The 18,630-nt window shown below is 38.0% G+C and overlaps 2 protein-coding genes across 2 annotated transcripts; both read left to right on the top strand.

Moving 5' to 3' along the window:
• The first annotated feature begins 238 nt into the window (after positions 1–238).
• LOC131403307 (olfactory receptor 6P1-like) lies at positions 239–1,192 on the top strand. Its single transcript, XM_058537559.1, is given in 1 exon segment — positions 239–1,192. A coding segment is annotated over 1 exon segment (954 nt).
• Positions 1,193–4,234: 3,042 nt separating this feature from the next.
• LOC131401428 (olfactory receptor 6Y1) lies at positions 4,235–17,580 on the top strand. The gene is made up of 2 exons (XM_058536718.1): positions 4,235–4,267; positions 16,597–17,580. The coding sequence occupies exons 1-2, from the start codon at positions 4,235–4,237 to the stop codon at positions 17,578–17,580; spliced, it is 1,017 nt and encodes a 338-aa protein (XP_058392701.1).
• The last annotated feature ends 1,050 nt before the right edge of the window (positions 17,581–18,630 follow it).

Raw genomic sequence — 18,630 nt, 5'->3', positions numbered from 1 at the left:
AAATACCCACTGTAGTTAAGGTTGCTAAGTTATTGAGTAAAATTCTCAAGTCTGAGAACTTTTCGCTTGAGATGGGAGATAAAATGGCAACGTGAAGGAACGAACTGTTGTAATAATAATTAACAATATACCATTGAGCATCTTCAGAAGGCTGTAATCTGTGAGGGGATGTTGGCAGTTTGGTCCACATGTCTTTCAATGTCTTGTTCTTTTTCAGGCAGTCAAGTGGACAGAGATCATGAGAAATTTGAGTGGAGGCTACATAGCAGAATTTGTTTTGGTGGGCTTCCCTACCTCTCCACCACTCCAGCTACTCCTCTTTGCCCTCTTCCTTGCAATTTGTCTGTTGACATTGTTGGAGAATGCACTCATCATTTCCACAATCTGGCTCACTCCCAGCCTTCATCGCCCAATGTACTTTTTCCTTGGTCATCTTTCATTCCTGGAGCTATGGTACATCAATGTTACGGTTCCCCGACTCTTGGGAGCATTTCTTACCCAGGACCGTAGAGTCTCCTATGTTGGTTGCATGACCCAACTCTACTTCTTCATTGCCTTAGCCTGCACTGAGTGTGTCCTGTTGGCAGTCATGGCCTATGACCGCTACCTGGCCATCTGTGAACCCCTCTGTTATCCTAGTCTCATGTCTTCCAGCCTGTCCACTCGCCTTGCTGCTTCCTCTTGGAGCAGTGGCTTCTTCAGCTCCATGATGAAGCTTCTTTTCATTTCCTGACTGTCCTACTGTGGACCCAATATCATCAACCACTTTTTCTGTGATATCTCTCCATTACTTAACCTCACCTGCTCTGACAAGGAGCAAGCAGAACTAGTAGACTTCCTCTTGGCCCTGGTGATGATTCTACTCCCTCTTTTGGCTGTGGTTTCATCATATGCTGCCATAATTGCAGCCATCCTGAGGATTCCTACTGCCCAGGGACGCCACAAAGCCTTCTCCACTTGTGCCTCTCACCTGGCAGTGGTTGTCATCTACTACACTTCCACTCTCTTCACCTATGCACGGCCCCAGGCCCTGTACACCTTTAACCACAACAAGATCATCTCTGTGCTCTATACTGTCATTGTACCATTCCTCAATCCAGCCATTTACTGCCTGAGAAACAAGGAGGTGAAGGATGCCCTCAGGAAAGCAGTCCTGGGCAGATGCCACTATCCCAGAGATGTCCCAGATTGACCTACAACAGAACCTGGAAGGAAGGAAGGAACAGGGTCTTAATAGTGCCACCTCCAAGAATCGTAAAATAGTCTTAAAGGGAACATAAATATCTATTAGTACACAGTTTTTCTAAATAGAGTTTGAGAATCTCCTGATACGAGCAAAAGTTTATGAATCATTGATCTTGTATAGGGGTTTCCAAACTAAGGTTGAGCTATCTACAAAAGGGTCTCCTGGGGGCTTGTTAAAATGCAAATTCCCAGAAAAATCCTTGGAAAGTCTATGTCCATGACTATGTTGATTATGTCTTTGTTGCAATCCTCTCATGCATAATTTTCAACTTCTAAGGACTTGTTTCCTATACAGTTTGAAATTCCCTACTATAGACCAAGCCTATTATTTTATAAGTTAGAAAATATAAGAAAAGGGACTTACTGGTTGATATGTCAAAACAAAATGCTGTAGGCTTTATTGTAGCAGTTTCAAAGATCTGAATTCTCAAATACCACTTCCATGAGAAATCACAAAAAAAATAAGAATTAAAACTATGTCACCTAATGAATACTCTTTCCCTCTGTAAGTCTCGTACACACTGCAAGTCAAATGAGGAAGAAAATGTAGTTGCTGATATTCAGCCATTTGTGCATCAATGAGTATAGCTAAATACTCATCTACATCTCCTTTCTTTGACTCTCAGTGGGATATGAAGCCGGTTGACCTAATGAGTGTTGATTAGGTATCAGGTAAAACGCATTAGAAAACTGTAAGCTGGGCTCAGAATCTTCTCCAGAACTATGGCCAGCTTCTGTTTCAACCAGTTGGTGCCTGGGTTATTCTAGTTGTCAAATATTTTAAATTTTGCCCTCGGGACAAAGACCCACAAGAAAAGAAAATGTCTTAATAAAAGACAAGATGAGGGAATGAGATATGGGATGCAGACAGCTCTGCAGTGAGTGGGATGCCTCAGGTTCAAAGCCCGAATCATAGACATTCTTCCAAGTTCTCTCGATTTTTGGAAACTTGCTTGAATTGCTTAAAGAGACTTTCACATCCTGACTCCAGGCTAATTTCTGCACATCAGAACCAAATTCAGTGTTTCTTTAGATGTGGGATATGTGAAAGAATAAAAAAAGTGTTATTGAACAAATACTCATAAACACAAATTATTAATCATTGCACATTTGCCTTTTCTGAACTAGGCTTTGGGAAAACAAGATGATTGTCCATTAAAGAAAACAACCTGATCAATAATCATTTTAGGTTTTCCAGTATCTAAAATAAAATAACCAAAGACGAAAAAGAAATCTGATATTTTTAAAAAGTTTAAGTTGGTTTATTTTCATGAAATTTCTAAAGTCTTTTAAAGAAACATCCCTACGATTGGCTCAGTTTACCTTCCTTTCATTACGTTGTCTTTTCCTTTCATAGAGTTACGGAACACACGGAGTTTTATAGTTAAGAATTCTGCCCCTAGAATCAAGAAATTTCAGTTTGATTCCGGTTTTACCACTAACAAGTCCCTTTTATAATGAGAATAATATCACCTACCTTCTATGCTTGTTGTGAATATTAAATATGTATGTGTGAGTAAAGCATTAAAAAAAATCCTTTCTCTTTGTAGATAAATTTTACCTTGGATTAACTTTCTTTTTTTTCCTCAGCTTTACTGAAGTATACCTGGCAAATAAAATTGTAAAAGTTTAAAGTGTACCATGTGAAGATTTGATATACCTACATATTGCAAAAGGATTCACCTTGGGTTAACTTTCTAGCTCTGGTCTTTAACAGCAACATTGCTTATGGTACAAATAACCCCTGATTAGCAACAGTCCTTTGGACTGGGGGAATCATGCAAGTATTATAAATATCATAGCTTTGGGCTACTTTTGTAACTTGGCATGTCTTTTGCAGGGAACTCTGGAAGCTATGGATTCACATGAAACTGTTATGAGAGATATTGGCTCTTATGGGGCTTGAGGATTCTAAGTGAAGGTGGACCTTGCACCCCTTGTGTGAATCTCATGTGCTCACACCTGCGCTATGACTTTGAGTCCCAGAGACTAGCCCCTTGTCTGCTTTCAACGCTCCCTCCATGTAAGAGAAACTCCTGATGCTGCCCTGCCGGCATGTTGTGTTTCTATCCTGTATTTCTCTAGGTGAAATTGATGCCAAGTGTGGCCTTGGGTGGCATGTGAATTTGATTGTTTGGTGAAACCTGAGAAGATCTTCTGGCATGTAGTAGTTAGCTCACAGTAAGCATTCAATAAATGCTAAGACCCATCTTTATTATTATTTTCTCATTAACAATAAGATTATATACTTTCTAATAGATGTGTCTGTTCTATTAATCATGCATCAAACTCACTCTTATTCAAACTGAGATTGGAAGATTGACCGTGTTCTCTAGGACGTCTGTGGAATGCAAAGCTCCAAGCATCCTTGTGTAACTATGTGGAGAAGGTAATAAGTTGACTAGAAAGTTTAGCATTTCCAGTTATCTGATTTAAAATTATTCCAACGTGTCATTGGGTTGAGTCAGTGAGGTTCACACTCATTTTTAAAAATGGGCAGAGCAAATCATAACTGTTAGAATATATTATTTTCCTCTTTGCCATTTTGGCCTTAGGTTTTGTGCTTGATTCTTATTTCCTAGATATTTGCTTACACATTAAAAGAGGAAGAGCTAGAAAATGTCAACCGGTACAAATGCTATTTGTATATCTCATCATGTCATATTCTTTCCTAGTGATGGATGACAGCCCTCCTGAATTGTTTTTCCTCCAGTGTGAGAGATTCCCACAGTGCATTAATTGGTGTAGATAGTTCATTTTTCTTTGCTATGATAACCCAATTTTTTTCAAGGTGAAATCATGCCCAACCCAGGCAATGAAGCTGTGTCTCTTTGCCATGTGTTTGATTGATCGGCTTTTCTTGTGGCTAGGAGTGGTCATATATCTCATTTTTGTCCGTTAAGATGTAATTCTGCTGGAGAGACTTTCATTTTAAGAGAAAAATGTAGCTGGCACTTGTGCTTCCTCTTTCCTTTTGTTGAACTTGGACATGATACCTGGTGTTCCACTAGCTATCTATGAGGTAAGAAACATAAGGAAGAAAGGCACTCAAACCTAGGCACTCTAGCTCCGTAGTCCATATGCTGAAGTACTCGGCATATTGAGGCTGAAGATGCAGGAATATATGAAAATCATGAGTGTTTGATACTATGGTTGAGAAGTTAAACCAACAGCAGAAAATACCTACATCTATGTTTTTTAATTAAACGATAAAAATTAACTCCCATTTGTTGAAATCACTATAATTTGTGATTTATTTTCAGCCTAGTCTATCTAAGAGTATACATTTAATTTTTGCCTTGAATTTTTCAAATAATTTTTAATTTTAGATTTTTAGAAAGTTTTTCAGGTGAAATATATTTTTGTAAGTTTCCAAAGAAAGATCATGATTCCTCCCCTGAAATCTTATACTTTGTCATTCCATCAAGTATGATATTCACTTATTTCTTTAAACATGTAATTCACAGGTTAGGCAGAGAAAGGCTGGTTATCTCCCAGACACTACCTCTGCAGTTCCAACAGCTACTACCAAGTCAGTTTGTTTTATTTTATTTTGCCATACTCAATTTTCCTTTGTTTTGTTTTACTTATTTTTTTAGGTTATGAATGTGTACTCATTGTAGCCAACTTTTCACCAGGAGTGGATAACAGAAAGGGAACAAAGAAATAGCATGTAGTGAAGTTAATCATGATTCTTTAAATGAAATTAATCTCTTTTAAAAACAGTGCACTGTTCATCACAATTGACTAAGAATGTTCTTGCATTTAACAAGAAAACAAATTATATAATTTTTATTCACAAAACACTGCATAGGAAGCACAAAATGTGGTTATCTGCCTCAAAATGTTTGTAACTTAAGAGAGGAAATAGAAAATATAAACTTTCAGAAATAATTATAAAATGCAAGGAAAATTATAATTCCCAGTAAACTTTAATTTATTCATTTAAAAATTACTCCATTTCGGGGCCGGCCGGGTGGCGCAAGCGGTTGGGTGCCCGTGCTCCGCTGCGGCGGCCCGGGGTTCGCTTGTTCGGATCCCGGGCGGGCACCGTCGCACTGCTTTGGCGAGCCATGCTGTGGCAGCAACCCATATAAAGTGGAGGAGGATGGGCACGGATGTTAGCCCAGGGCCGTCTTCCTCGGCAAAAAAAGAGGAGGATTGGCGGATGTTAGCACAGGGCTGATCTCCTCACAAAAAAAAAAAAAAAAAAAAAAAAAAAAAAAATTACTCCATTTCTTCTTACCAAAGCTAAATGGAGATTTATCCTAAATATTTCTCCAGAGTCAGACATATTACAGTATATGAACCTGTACTTTTTCTCACTCAACTCAAAGTTGTATTCTCTATCTATTTTTTCAATGTTATCCCTAATGAACTGTTTTTTTCTTGTGTGACAGGAAACAATGAGGAGTGAACTTAGAATTCTTTTTTTGCTTTAAGCACTCAGAGTTCTAACTACAGTTTTTTTGTACCAAGAAATGATTAAAAACAGTTATAACAAGAAAAGACCATATTTTGTTTTTATCAGTTCTAAATTCACAATAGTAACTAGCATGATAAAATTTTTTAAAAATTCAAAGATGGTGACTGTGGTTTTTGTCCATAAAACTCCCCATGATAGTATATAATCAACCAGGCCCTTTTCCTGTGCCTCGTCTTCCTCTGCATTGAAGTAATACATTTATTATGTCATATGAATAAAATGGGACTCTGCTCCATTCATTCCCCCACCCAACAGATTTTTAGGTGCCTACTAAGTACCAGGCAGAACTAGAAAACATTGAGTTGGACAGAGTCCCTGCCCTTGAGAACTCTCAGTACAGGAATTTTTTAATTGATTTTTACAGAGACTCAGTCTTTCTATCTTCCACCAAATTTTGCCAAGTGAACAGATTTTTTATTTAAGAAGTAGCATACGGTGGACTCCACCTCTAGTTTAAAATGAAGACTGGAGGGGCCGGCCCCATGGTTTAGTGGTTAAGTGCGCGAGCTCTGCTTCTGGCAGCCCGGGTTCGGATCCCGGGGGCGCACCGATGCACCACTTCTCTGGCCATGCTGAGGCCATGTCCCACATACAGAAATTAGAAGGATGTGCAACTATGACATACAACTACCTACTGGGGCTTTGGGGAAAAAAAGGGAGGAGGATTGGCAATAGATGTTAGCTCAGAGCCAATCTTCCTCATCAAAAAGAGGAGGATTAGCATGGATGTTAGCTCAGGGCTGATCTTCCTCACAAAAAAATAAAAAAATAAACAATAAAATGAAGACTGGAAAGATGAGACAATCCCTAAAGAAGATAATTAACTCAGGAGTCATTTAATTAGAAACCGCTTCATTATTTCATTGAAATATTTAGAAAATTTCAAAAATGCCAAAAATTTTTATGTTTACATGCAAGCATATCACAAAGGAAATTGGAAATTAAATTAGTTAATTTTTTGAACACTTTCAGATTGCCAAGCGTGAACAAATACTCACAAATAATAAGATGATTTTATATGTCATTTATTATGTGGCAGGTACCATTCTAAACACCTTACATATGTTAACCCATATAATGATCACAATAATTCTAAGATCCATACTATTATTATCCCACATTTCCAATTAAAAAAACAAACAAAAACTGAGACATAGGTTAACTTTCCCAAGTTCATGTAACTAGGACATTGCACAGTCAGGTTTCAAACCCAGATGCTCTAGTTCCGTAGTCCATATTCTGAATTACCATTTAATACTAACTTTTGATCCAACGTTAGTATCACCTTTTAAAGATGAAGAACATGATATTTGGAGAGTTTTGAGAATTCTTTTATGTCACAGAGCTAACAAGCAGCAATGAAAACCTATGTTTTTCTTTTTTTGTTTTTTTGTGAGGAAGACCAGCCTTGAGCCAGCATCCAATGTCAATCCTCCTCTTTTTTGCTGAGGAAGACTGGCCCTGGGCTAACATCCGTGCCTATCTTCCTCTACTTTATATGGGATGCTGCCACAGCATGGCTTGCCAAGCGATGCGTCGGTGCGTGCCTGGGATCTGAACTGGCGAACCCCGGGCCACTGCAGCAGAGCGTGTGCACTTAACTGTTTGCGCCACCGGGCCAGCCCCTGTTTTTCTTTTTTTTTATCAAATATATTTGGAATGTAACATTGCATAAATTTTAGGCATATAACATGTTTCTTTGATTCATTTATATATTGCAATATGATTGCCTTGTAGCTATATTTATCACACTGCATAAATATAATACAATATCATATTCTATATTCATTACACTGTGCATTAGATCACTATGGCTTATTTACTAACACTTATCTTTGCTCCCTACCCTCATTCCCTGGTAATCACCATTTTATTCTCTGTTTTTTATGAGTTTGGTTTTTTAAAATTGTTTTTTCATTCCACGTATAAGTGATATCATACAGTACTTGTCTTTCACTGTCTGACTAATCTCACTTAGCATGATGTGCTCAAGTTTCAACCATATTGTTGCAAATGGAAGGATGTCCTTCTTTCTCATGGCTGAATAATATTCCACTGCATATATATACCACATCTTTTTTGTTTTTTTATTGAGGTAACTTTGGTTTATAACATTACATAAATTTCAGGTATACATCATTATATTATGACTTCTGTATAGACTGAATTGTGTTCATCACCAAAAATCTAGTTGCCACCTGTCACTGTACATGTGTGCCAATTTGCCCTTTTTACCCTCTCTTTACCTCCTTCGCGTCTGATAACCACCAATCTGTTCTCTGTATCTACTTGTTTGTTTGTTTTTCTTCCACATATGAGTGAAGGCATATGGTAATCGTTTTTCTCCATCTGACTTATTTCACTTAGCATTATGTCCTCAAGGTCCTTTCATTTTGTCACAAATGGCAAAAATTTGTCTTTTTAAGGGTGAGTAGTATTCCATTATATATATATATACCACATCTTCTTATCCATTCATCTGTTGATAGGCAGTTAGGTTGCTTCCAAGTCTGGGCTATTGTGAATACTGCAATGAACATAGAGGTGCATATATCTTTTTGAATTAGTGTTTTTATGTTCTCTGGATAAATACCCAGAAGTGGAATAGTTGGATCATATGGTATTTCTATTTTTAATTTTTTGACACATCTCCATATTGCTTTCCACAGTGGTTGGACCAATTTATATTCCCACCAGCAATGTACGAGGGTTCTTTTTTCACTATATCCACACCAGCACCTGTTGTGTCCTGTCTTCCTGATGATAGATATTCTAAGGAGTGTGAAATGCAAATCAAAATCATGTTTTTCTTAATTGAAAGCCATGTCCTCTTTCTGTTGTATTTCACAGAAATTCTTTTATTTTCTATATCACACTTGCTTTCTCTAAATCAAGGGAATGCTATTAAACTTCTGTTTCTTATTAACTGGAGTTTCGATGAGAGAGGAGGTTCTGGCTCTTGAAGTATACCAGCAAATGTGTAAGGGCTGAGTAAAACTATTACAGTAAAACTATTTGAAACGACTACTGATCGATGACCAGGATAGTTCCTGACACTTAGAGGATACTCAATAAATATTTATTCATAGATGAATAGTCAGGCTCCTAGAGATTGATAACACAGAATATCACCAAAGAACCACTAATGAGCTAGAATACTCCCTGGAAAGAAGTATTATCTAAGTTTTCTGTCGAAGAATTTTGTTTTTGAAATTTTTTATTGAATTGGAAAATAATGAAGACCAAATAGCGATTATTCCTAGAAATATGAACAAGGGCCCTTGTAATCTGAGAATTTTCCTATTCTTCCTTAGGAGAATTCTGCTATTTTAATAAAGAATTTAATTATATATTTGGGAAGGCTATTTTATCTTGACTACTTCTCATCTTTCCCAGCTCCAGAACAGTACAGGCTCCTACACCGGTCAACATCCTCACCATAGTAAGGCATGTCAAATTCCAAGAAATCCTGCTCATTTTCTGCCCTGGTCTTGGGTGTGGTTCTCAGGCTAACCATCCCTATGTGTGCAAGGATTGTAACCTATGTGCAGCATATACACCTAAAGAGACAATTGTCCAGTTTCCATGCCAGTATATTTTCTATACAGTCTCACTGCCTTCTACGTTCTCCGAATACCTTTATATGCTTCTGAATGCGTACTATTTACAGATAATAAGAGTAAATATAGATATATACTCTTTTTTGAAAATACAGGTACTGTCTGAATGTGGTGTATTTTTTTAATATCTACTGAGTTAACTTATGCATGAGAGTCACGTTGGTGTATAGAGTTGTTACTTTGTGTGTGCAATATCTGAGTGTGTTTGAAGTTTGTAGGTGTGTGTATGTGCTCGTATACTTGGGTCTCCAAATAAGAATGACCATTCCCCAGAAAGAGAAGAAGACACACATTTTTCCCTAAACTTCCTCTTCCCCAGAGTTTGGTGGGAAGGAGAGCATTGCGCTTCAAGTCAATTTAAGATCACTCTTGTGCTTCAAGATTCCACTTGGCTTGCTAGCTCTTCTCTCAGTATTCTTCCAGGATCCCCTCGAGCCCTGGAAAGGCCAAATGCTTTCCTGAGGGCTGTGTCTGTTGGGAGGTGTCCTGTGGGAGGGAGGGAGTTGATTCATCCTCCTCTAGTAGATTGGAGGTAGGCAGAAGCACAAATAGCTCCATTCTGCATATTTTTCAAGCTGAGCAGAGACACAACCAGATTTTCCCAGCAACTCTCTAGGCTTAGGGACATCCCTTCCTCTTCCCAGTCTACATGATTTCTTCTCTTTTCTCAGTGTAAGCTGCCCATGCCTGACAAGGCTGAGAAAAGAGTCGTAACATACGTCACTGAGAAAATGGTGAGTTGAAAAAAGACTCCCAGATATTTCCAAAAGAGGAATTTGGCCAGCTTTTAATTATTCATTATTATGAAGGGAGGCAGGGGGTAATTGAAATCATTTTTTTTAAATCATTGGTTCTTCAGAGCTTTAATTTTATTGATTTTTAAAAATAGTTTGTCTTTGAGCCTATGATGAGTAGTGTAGCAACTGTATGTAGTTGAGGGGTGAATTTACTACATACAGAGATTAATTTCAATTCAACAAAGATTTCTTTAGCACTTATGCATAGTAAGACATAAGAAAAATGTTAGTGATTCAGAGGTACGTGTAATATAGATTATCATGTCTTTTTTTTTAATTAATTAATTTATTTTTTTAAATTTTTTGTTTATTGCAGTAACATTGGTTTATGACATTGTAAAAATTTCAGGTGTACATCATGGTACTTCTATTTCTGCATAGATTACATCATGTTCACCACCAAAATACTAATTACAACCCATCACCACACACAGGTACCGAATTATCCCTTTCACCCTCCTCCCTCTCCCCTTCCCCTCTGGTAACCACCAATCCAATCTCTGTCCCTATGTGTTTGTTTATTGTCTTTTTAAGACTAGTGTAAGAACTCACTCTAGAGGAAATAGGCTTGAGTCTCCAAATTGCCCAATGGTCTGCTCTCCTGAAGATACCTCAATTTAATGTGTCAGCTCAGCTCTATGTTTGCAAAGCGCAGAGTCCAGGTATATTCTGACTTAACAGACAGGAAGAGAGAAAGTGGTAGAGAAAATAGAATTAATGTATGACAGTACACAAATGAATATGTGTATGTAAGGAGTGGTGGTGGAATATAGGTATGTGAGTATGCAACATGTGTTTTTATGTTAAATAAGGGCAGGGGTTGGCAATGTGATGGTGGTTGCGGTTTTGATGACTTAGAAGTCCTTAGAAGACAAAGGAAGATTTCACTTCTCTTCATCGTACCATAAAGGGAGTAAGATAAGAGTCCCTTTCTCCTATGCTGTTTATTCAAAACAAATGCATCATTTGGTCATATTTATCCTCAATTTGAGATCCTGAGATAAACTACAAAGATTAATCATGTTCAAAGTGAGACTCATAGAAATTAAACCACTTTCCTAAAACTACCCAGATGGAAAGAAAATTATTTCAAAACATAAGCCATGGTTTTATAAAGTTATAAAGGATGTAGGGGACCAGTAATATGAAATATGGATTTTTTTCCCTAAAGTCTTCAAATCAGTTCATAGTAGAAACTGAGAGGTGCAGAGGGGGTCACTACATGACAGCTAATTATTATGAACTGCTATAAACTTGGGAACGGCAATGCGTACAGCCCTAAAGCACATTCGTTCCTAAGAGGTGCTGGGAAAAGAGAGATGGACTAGAATTATATCCTTTTAAAACTAATTTAAATGAGTAAAAATGTGTTCATCACCTTTAGAAAATGTCTTGCCATTGAGGGTCTGAGACTGATATGTCCACCTCTGACCAACCTACATCTTTTTCTCGTCTCCCTGCAGGAGTTGGTAGATTGAGCACAAAAGATTACCCTGTCATACCTCTCACGTCTTGTGTCTCACTTTGGAGATTTCTGGGAATTCAGTTTGGCTGGACCAATCTCCACAGAGCTGGCATGACAATTTTCAAAATGCCTCCATTGTTGCGAATGCTTTGACCACATAAGATTTTTCCCTTGTCCCTCACTTCTAGTCTAAGGCGTATGTTTCTCCACAAGCAACAGAGCAGATCCCTCCCCAAGCCCAGCATGATCACTGTTCACATCGTCCATTACCTATTGGGAAAGCCATCCACACGCTCCCTGGGATATCAGAGCCAGAGCCTCCTGCTCCTCTTCGTTGGAAGGCTCAAAGGGATGAAGATACTCTTATTTCCTGTTTTCAGAATAAAATTAAGCCTTAAATCCCATGTGTATTTTCCATAGCCTTCTGGCATTGCTCCTCATTAAATTCTCCAGTTAAACTGAGATTACCAAAGAAAGATGACCACAAACTTCAGGGGAACTTACAACTTGATTATATATACACAAAGACAGACACACACACACACACAGACACGTCCATATATACACACACACAAACATATTTGAGAGAGAGAGAAATGGCATAGTTTAGTCTAAAAAAGGAAAGACATGAGGATATGAGGCAGAGGTAATAGATTGGTGGTGGAGGAGATCGGGTAGTGAATGGACCTGACAGGTTTTTTCAGAGTGAAAGGCTATCCTTAAGACTTATTCTTTGCAGCTCCAGAAAACAGAGCCAGAACACACGAATGTGGCAACATTATGTTCCTTAGGAGAAAACCCTGAATCTTCCAGTCAGAGGTGTCTTTTTTTAAAGCATGGCTATATCTGTAGATATTGTTTTCTGCTCCTGTAGAGGATCAGGTAAAGGTTAGGTGAATACTTGGATTTACGCATTGGAGATTCACAAAACTGGCAAGGAGTTATGTCCTATCAGGTTCCTTGCAGCTCTAAGATCCTGTGTTTCTAGAGCTGAACATTCCTCTTCTACTTCTTTAGTAGTGTGTGTGTGTATGTAATTAATACAATGGACTATTAATTGTGAAAACTTATGAAATACAGGCTTTTTAAAAAACATCATGATTGTAAGTCTCACACTAACTTTTAGAATTCTGTTCAAATCACGCTAAAATGTAAGCTGATTTGTTCTTCTTGCACTTACATTCTTAGTCCATAAAAGAAATTAAATTGAGTGGAGCGTGGAGGATAACCAGGTATTAAAGCTTGCCAGGGACTGGAACGTTATCATCAATAAATTGCTTCTCTGCCACTATATAGTTGTTTGACATTGGGAAAATCACTTGGGCACTCTGGGATTCACTTCCTCATATGAAAAGAAAAAAACGTTGAATTAAAACCCCACTGGTTTTAAAATACTATTATTCTATGAACTAAGTCCGCAATGGATAGCTGAGAGTTGGCTACAAGGAACAGAGAGATTGTTTAAAGCCGCTGCTAGGTTACATGTTTGAGGTCCAGGGTACTGGAATCTTCACTTGGCTCTTGGCTCTCGTTCCGGCAGTTTGATTCTTCACTCCCTCAACTTTCATTCCTCAGACAGGGTGCTTCTGAAACTGTTTCAAAGTTACGATTTAATGCTCAGAAGAAGAAAAGAAGACTTACCCAACTCATGGATCATCCTCTGCCTACTCTTACAGAAAAAGCAGTGGGGAGTAAAAAGAAATTTGAGCATTTTCTTTCAATTCTCTCATTAAACAATTAGCTGTGTGACCTTGAGTTAGATATTTAATATCTCTGGGTCAAGTAGACACTATGACATTTGTCCTAGCTAACTCCCTGATTATGAGGGTTAAATGAAATAATGTGCTTTCAGATATTATAAGGTGATATGCAAATGTGAGGTAGCATCTGGCTGTGAAAATGCTGCCGTACACTCAGCACATCCTCTTCCGGAATCTATTTGCTATAGAACATCTGTTGGAGGGAAGGCTGTTAACTATGGGAGCCTTGCTCTCTTCCTCATATGTCTGCCATATGGACTGTATAGTCTTGGAATCTGCTAGATGTGACTAAGATGATCTAGCCCTGGAGATTTGGAACCTAGATCCGTTACTATATTTACATTGCATGTGACTTTTGGCAAAGCATAATACCTCCCTGTACGTTAATTTTCCCACTTATCAAAATACAACAAATATACCTTTAATATATATTTGTATTTATATATATATGTATTTATGTATTTAATATATACATGTATTTATATATATGGAGACTTTTGAGGATCAAATGTGATCATACTGTACTTCTAATTGATTTCCTTTTTTATTTGAGTACAAGAAAGTGCAAAGCTAAGTTCCATGTTTAAACGATAAAACTGTTCAGTCAAGTGTTCTTTTTTTTTTCTAATTATTTTTATTTTTATTTTTTATGAGGAGATCAGCCCTGTGCTAACATCTGCCAATCCTGCTCTTTTTTTGCTGAGGAACACTGGCCCTGGGCTAACATCCGTGCCCATCTTCCTCCACTTTATATGGGAGGCCGCCACAGCATGGCTTGCCAAGCAGTGCGTCGGTGTGTGCCCGGGATCTGAACAGGCGAACCCTGGGTCGCCGCAGAGGAGCGCATGCACTTAACCACTTGCACCACCGGGCTGGCCCCTCAGTCAAGGGTTCTTGAAATAATACTGTATACTCCCTTCTTTAATCTTTTCTTCTTTGTATCTTTATTTTGTTCTCAATCATCTGGTGGTACTGCATCTGTACTTTTACATTTCTGTTGGAAGTAGAGGAAGAATGAAAGAATGCATAGTTCTTATGACAAGATCCCCCATTTTATTTATTAATTCTTAGTCTTAAAATTAAATAAGCTGTTTTTATGTCCAGCTTTAAGTCTAAGGCATCTATTCTGAGGATGCAATATCTATTGCTAAAGTCCTGATTGTATATAAAATCATTACATTTTCTTATTTGCTGGAGTCATTCTTAGAATAGAGTAGTTAGGCTAGAATTCTTCTAGGGAGTACTGGGAAGGATTCCAGGAAGAAAGGACTTTTGGGTGTAATGCCCTGCCTATACTCTGGAATATAAAAATGCATCCAAGGAATAAGCCCGAGGACACAGTTCTGGAGACTGGTATTCTATTACTATGAGCAGAGGAAGTGCCTCCCATACTACCCCTCAGTAGCTAGAGACATGTTAATTTCATCTATCCATTTGAAAGGATGGAAATTTGGTGAGAAAAAGCAAGAATTGAGAAGGGGCCTAAACTATTCATAAATAGATTTCAAGTTGGTTTGACTCTTAGACTCAGAGATTAAAAGAAATCAGGCTGAAGGAAAAGCTAGAGGATTCACAGACCTTGCCTTGTTTATAAGCTCCACTGTCCCACTGCCTAGTGAATCCTAGATTGTGGTGAGCAAGGCCAAGTTTTGTGCTGAGTGTGTGTGTGTATGTGTGTTAAGGGCCTGTATTCCAACAGAAATTAAAATGGTTTGTTGAATTTGAACTATTATATATTGTTTGCCTTTTTTTGGTCATCTGCAGCTGTTTTTCTCTCAAAACATGGATAACTAAGAGTTGACTACTCTGTCTTTCTTTAGGATCCTAAAGCTGACATCTAAGTAGAAAGAGGGAAATGGATGAGATGAGCAGTTCTTTCACTCCATGCCCGTTTCCTCAGGAAAAAAAAAAAGTCTTTTCCAGTTGTCTTACATATTTATGCCATAAAATACATAGAGAATAAATAGAGAATAGAGAATACAGATAAATAAATATTTGTTGATAAATAGAGAATAAGACTAACCAGCTCTTGAGAAGGGCAGAATAGAGAAATCTCACAGTAAGACACAGAGAAAGATTGAAAATGGTAAGGCATTTAGTGTCCAGTAGGTTTTGGAGTGATTCTCAGTCCAACCTAGAAACAGGCCATTTGTTTTGTTGAATTACTGAACAGAAATGCAGAAGGGTCACTAATGGCAGAAGGCATCTTGATTCTCTATTTTTTCTAACATTACTTTCAAACTAGTTATGAGTTCTTTAATCTAATATACTTGGAAAGGTCCTACAGTCCTCTCCCCCTTTCTCGTTAACAATGCCTGTCATTTCCACCTTTTAGATCTTTGTTGATTTTTTTGGCAGGGCACTGGGAGTGTTAGTAGGGTATCCTGGAAAGGTAACAGCAAATATCCATAGGAACTTAAACTCTAAAGTTCATTAGCTGCTGATAAAATGTGATGTAATTATATTACATCCACTTTAGAAATAAAAAGAACTAAATTCTGAAAGCTTATGCAATATTTTCATTTAGCTAGAGTGGGGCAAAATTGGAATTTGAATGTACTGTTTTCAAACTCCTAATCAAGTTCTCTATACAATGGACTAGATGAAAGGAAACATTTATCTTTTAAATTATCCATTCAATTTTGTTCTCTGAAAAGCTGGTGAATATTCATATCAAATTTTCTATGAATCTTACATGTTTGCTCTAATACTGCATCACTCAAGCTTTACCATCTTGTTAAATAAGTCAAAAAAACAGGAGGATTGTCTTCATTTTACAGGTAAGTGGGATCACGCAACTTTTCCAGAGTCATAGAGATTATACCTGGAGAAGAGCAATTGAGTATCCTGCTTCCTTTTCATATGCAGTAGATGAGAACATATTGCCTATAGTGTAGGGTGGTATGAAGGCCATCCTTTTATGCCCAACAGTGATATATTGGAAAAGCATAGAACTGAGGGTCAAGACGGTCCAATTTCACTTCTGTGTAATCTGGGGTGAGTTATCTCTCTTGGTTTAATTTGAAAAAATTAAAATATAAGCTCCCTAAAGTAAATTTTTGTTCAAAATTTTGCTTCTAATCATAATTCAGAAGGAAACAAAGATATAAAGGAAGGAGAGCTTCCATTGTGATGAGTTTGCTGGTGGTGGGCTCTATCAATGTCAATAACCGTAGGCTGGTGCTTGGGACATGGAAGGAACTGATTTTGTCTGTGCCCACAGCCGGCTCTGATCACCAAGATTCTGAAGGTAGATAACCGTACAGCGACAACACATTTCATTCTTCTGGGATTTCCAACACGGCCACCCTTCCAGCTGCTCCTCTTCCTTGTTTTCCTGGCAACCTACCTGCTGACACTGCTAGAGAACTTTCTTATCATCCTTGCCATTCACAGTGATGGACAGTTGCACAAGCCCATGTACTTCTTTCTGAGCAAACTCTCTTTCCTGGAGATGTGGTATGTCACAGTCATCAGCCCCAAGATGCTGGTAGACTTCTTCAGCTGCCACAAGACCATTTCCTTCAATGGCTGCATGACTCAACTTTACTTCTTTGTGACCTTTGTCTGCACTGAGTACATCCTCCTTGCTGTTATGGCCTTTGACCGCTATGTAGCCATTTGTAATCCACTACGCTACTCGGTTATCATGACCAACCAGCTTTGTGGTACACTGGCTGGGGGATGCTGGTTCTGTGGGCTCATAACTGCCATGATTAAGATGGTTTTCATAGCCCAACTCCGCTACTGCGGCACACCTCATATTAATCACTACTTTTGTGATATTTCTCCACTCCTCAATGTCTCCTGTGAAGACTCCTCACAGGCTGAGCTAGTGGACTTCTTCCTGGCCCTCATGGTCATTGCTGTTCCCCTTTGCATAGTGGTGGCATCTTATGTCACCATTCTCATGACCATCCTTAGGATCTCTTCTACTCAGGGCCGCCAAAAGTCATTTTCCACCTGTGCCTCTCACCTGACAGTTGTAATTCTCTTTTATTCCACGACCCTTTTCACCTATGCCCGCCCTAAGCTTATGTATGCCTACAATTCCAACAAAGTAGTATCTGTGCTCTACACTGTCATCGTCCCAGTCCTCAACCCCATAATTTACTGTCTGAGGAACCGTGAAGTAAAGGCAGCCCTCAAGAAGACCCTACTTTGCAAAGGAAGTGGACCCAGGGAAGATGCAGCTTTGAGTAATTAAAAAACTTACAGAATCCCTTCAGACCTGAATCAGAACATGATTACTGCATAGTTCCTCCCACATTCTTGCTTTTGGCTGTCTATCAACCTCCAGTACTTTAACACTTCTCTGTGTGTATGTGTGCATGTGTGTGTGCACAAACGTGGCTAGAGAAACATCTTAAAAAAGTAGCCTCTACTTCTAGATCAGTAGAAAAGTTTTAAACATTTTCAAAAAATTATTTGAAATGAAGACAAATTTTTTTCTCACACTAAAATACAAACTCTGTGAGAGAGATTTTTGTCTGTGTAGTTTACTAAAATATCATCTATACATACAACTGTGTCTGGCACATAGTAGGTGCTTAATAAAAATATTTGTTGAAAGGATAATTGAGTAAATACATGTTTGAACACAGAAGATGATGAGAATTGTGACTACATTTTGACTTTTTCGCCATCCCAGTCTCTCTTTCCCTCCTTCCCTTCTGATTGTTTTTCTTCTACCTGGTCATTTTCATCTATCTTTTTTCTTCCCTTCTAACTCTCACTCTTTTTGTTCTCTCTCTCTCTCCCTCCCTCCCTCCCAATTTCTCTCATCCCTCTATTTTTCCACAGAGACGTTGGCATGTGTTCATTTAAATATAGTCACCATCTCATCTTAATTGACTCATTTGTGGATAAAAAAAGTTCAAAGTCAATGATGAGTGGCCCGAGCTTTGTGAAAACCCAAGTAAAAATTTAGACAGTGTATCATTGTGTTTTTTCAAAATTTTAAGCAGTAAAAGAAAAGTTTTTCTGTATTTTCTTACCATAGATTTTATTACCAACTACTTTTCACTTCTTATACCACAGGTAGCTTTTTAACAATCAGCTTCATAATGTATAATTCCATTTAATAAATTTCACCTTTTTTTAAGTGTACTGTTAGATGAATTTTGAAAAGTATATAGTTGTAAAATGACAGCAATCACTATATAGAACATTTCATTTCCACCATCCCAAAAAGTTTCCCTGTGTCATTTTTTCTTAAATCTTACCCACACTCCTAGACTTAGTCCCTAGCAACTGA

The sequence above is a fragment of the Diceros bicornis genome, chromosome 4 (assembly GCF_020826845.1).
Source record: "Diceros bicornis minor isolate mBicDic1 chromosome 4, mDicBic1.mat.cur, whole genome shotgun sequence".
Lineage (NCBI taxonomy): Eukaryota > Metazoa > Chordata > Mammalia > Perissodactyla > Rhinocerotidae > Diceros > Diceros bicornis.
This window is presented reverse-complemented; position numbering and strand designations above follow the sequence as displayed.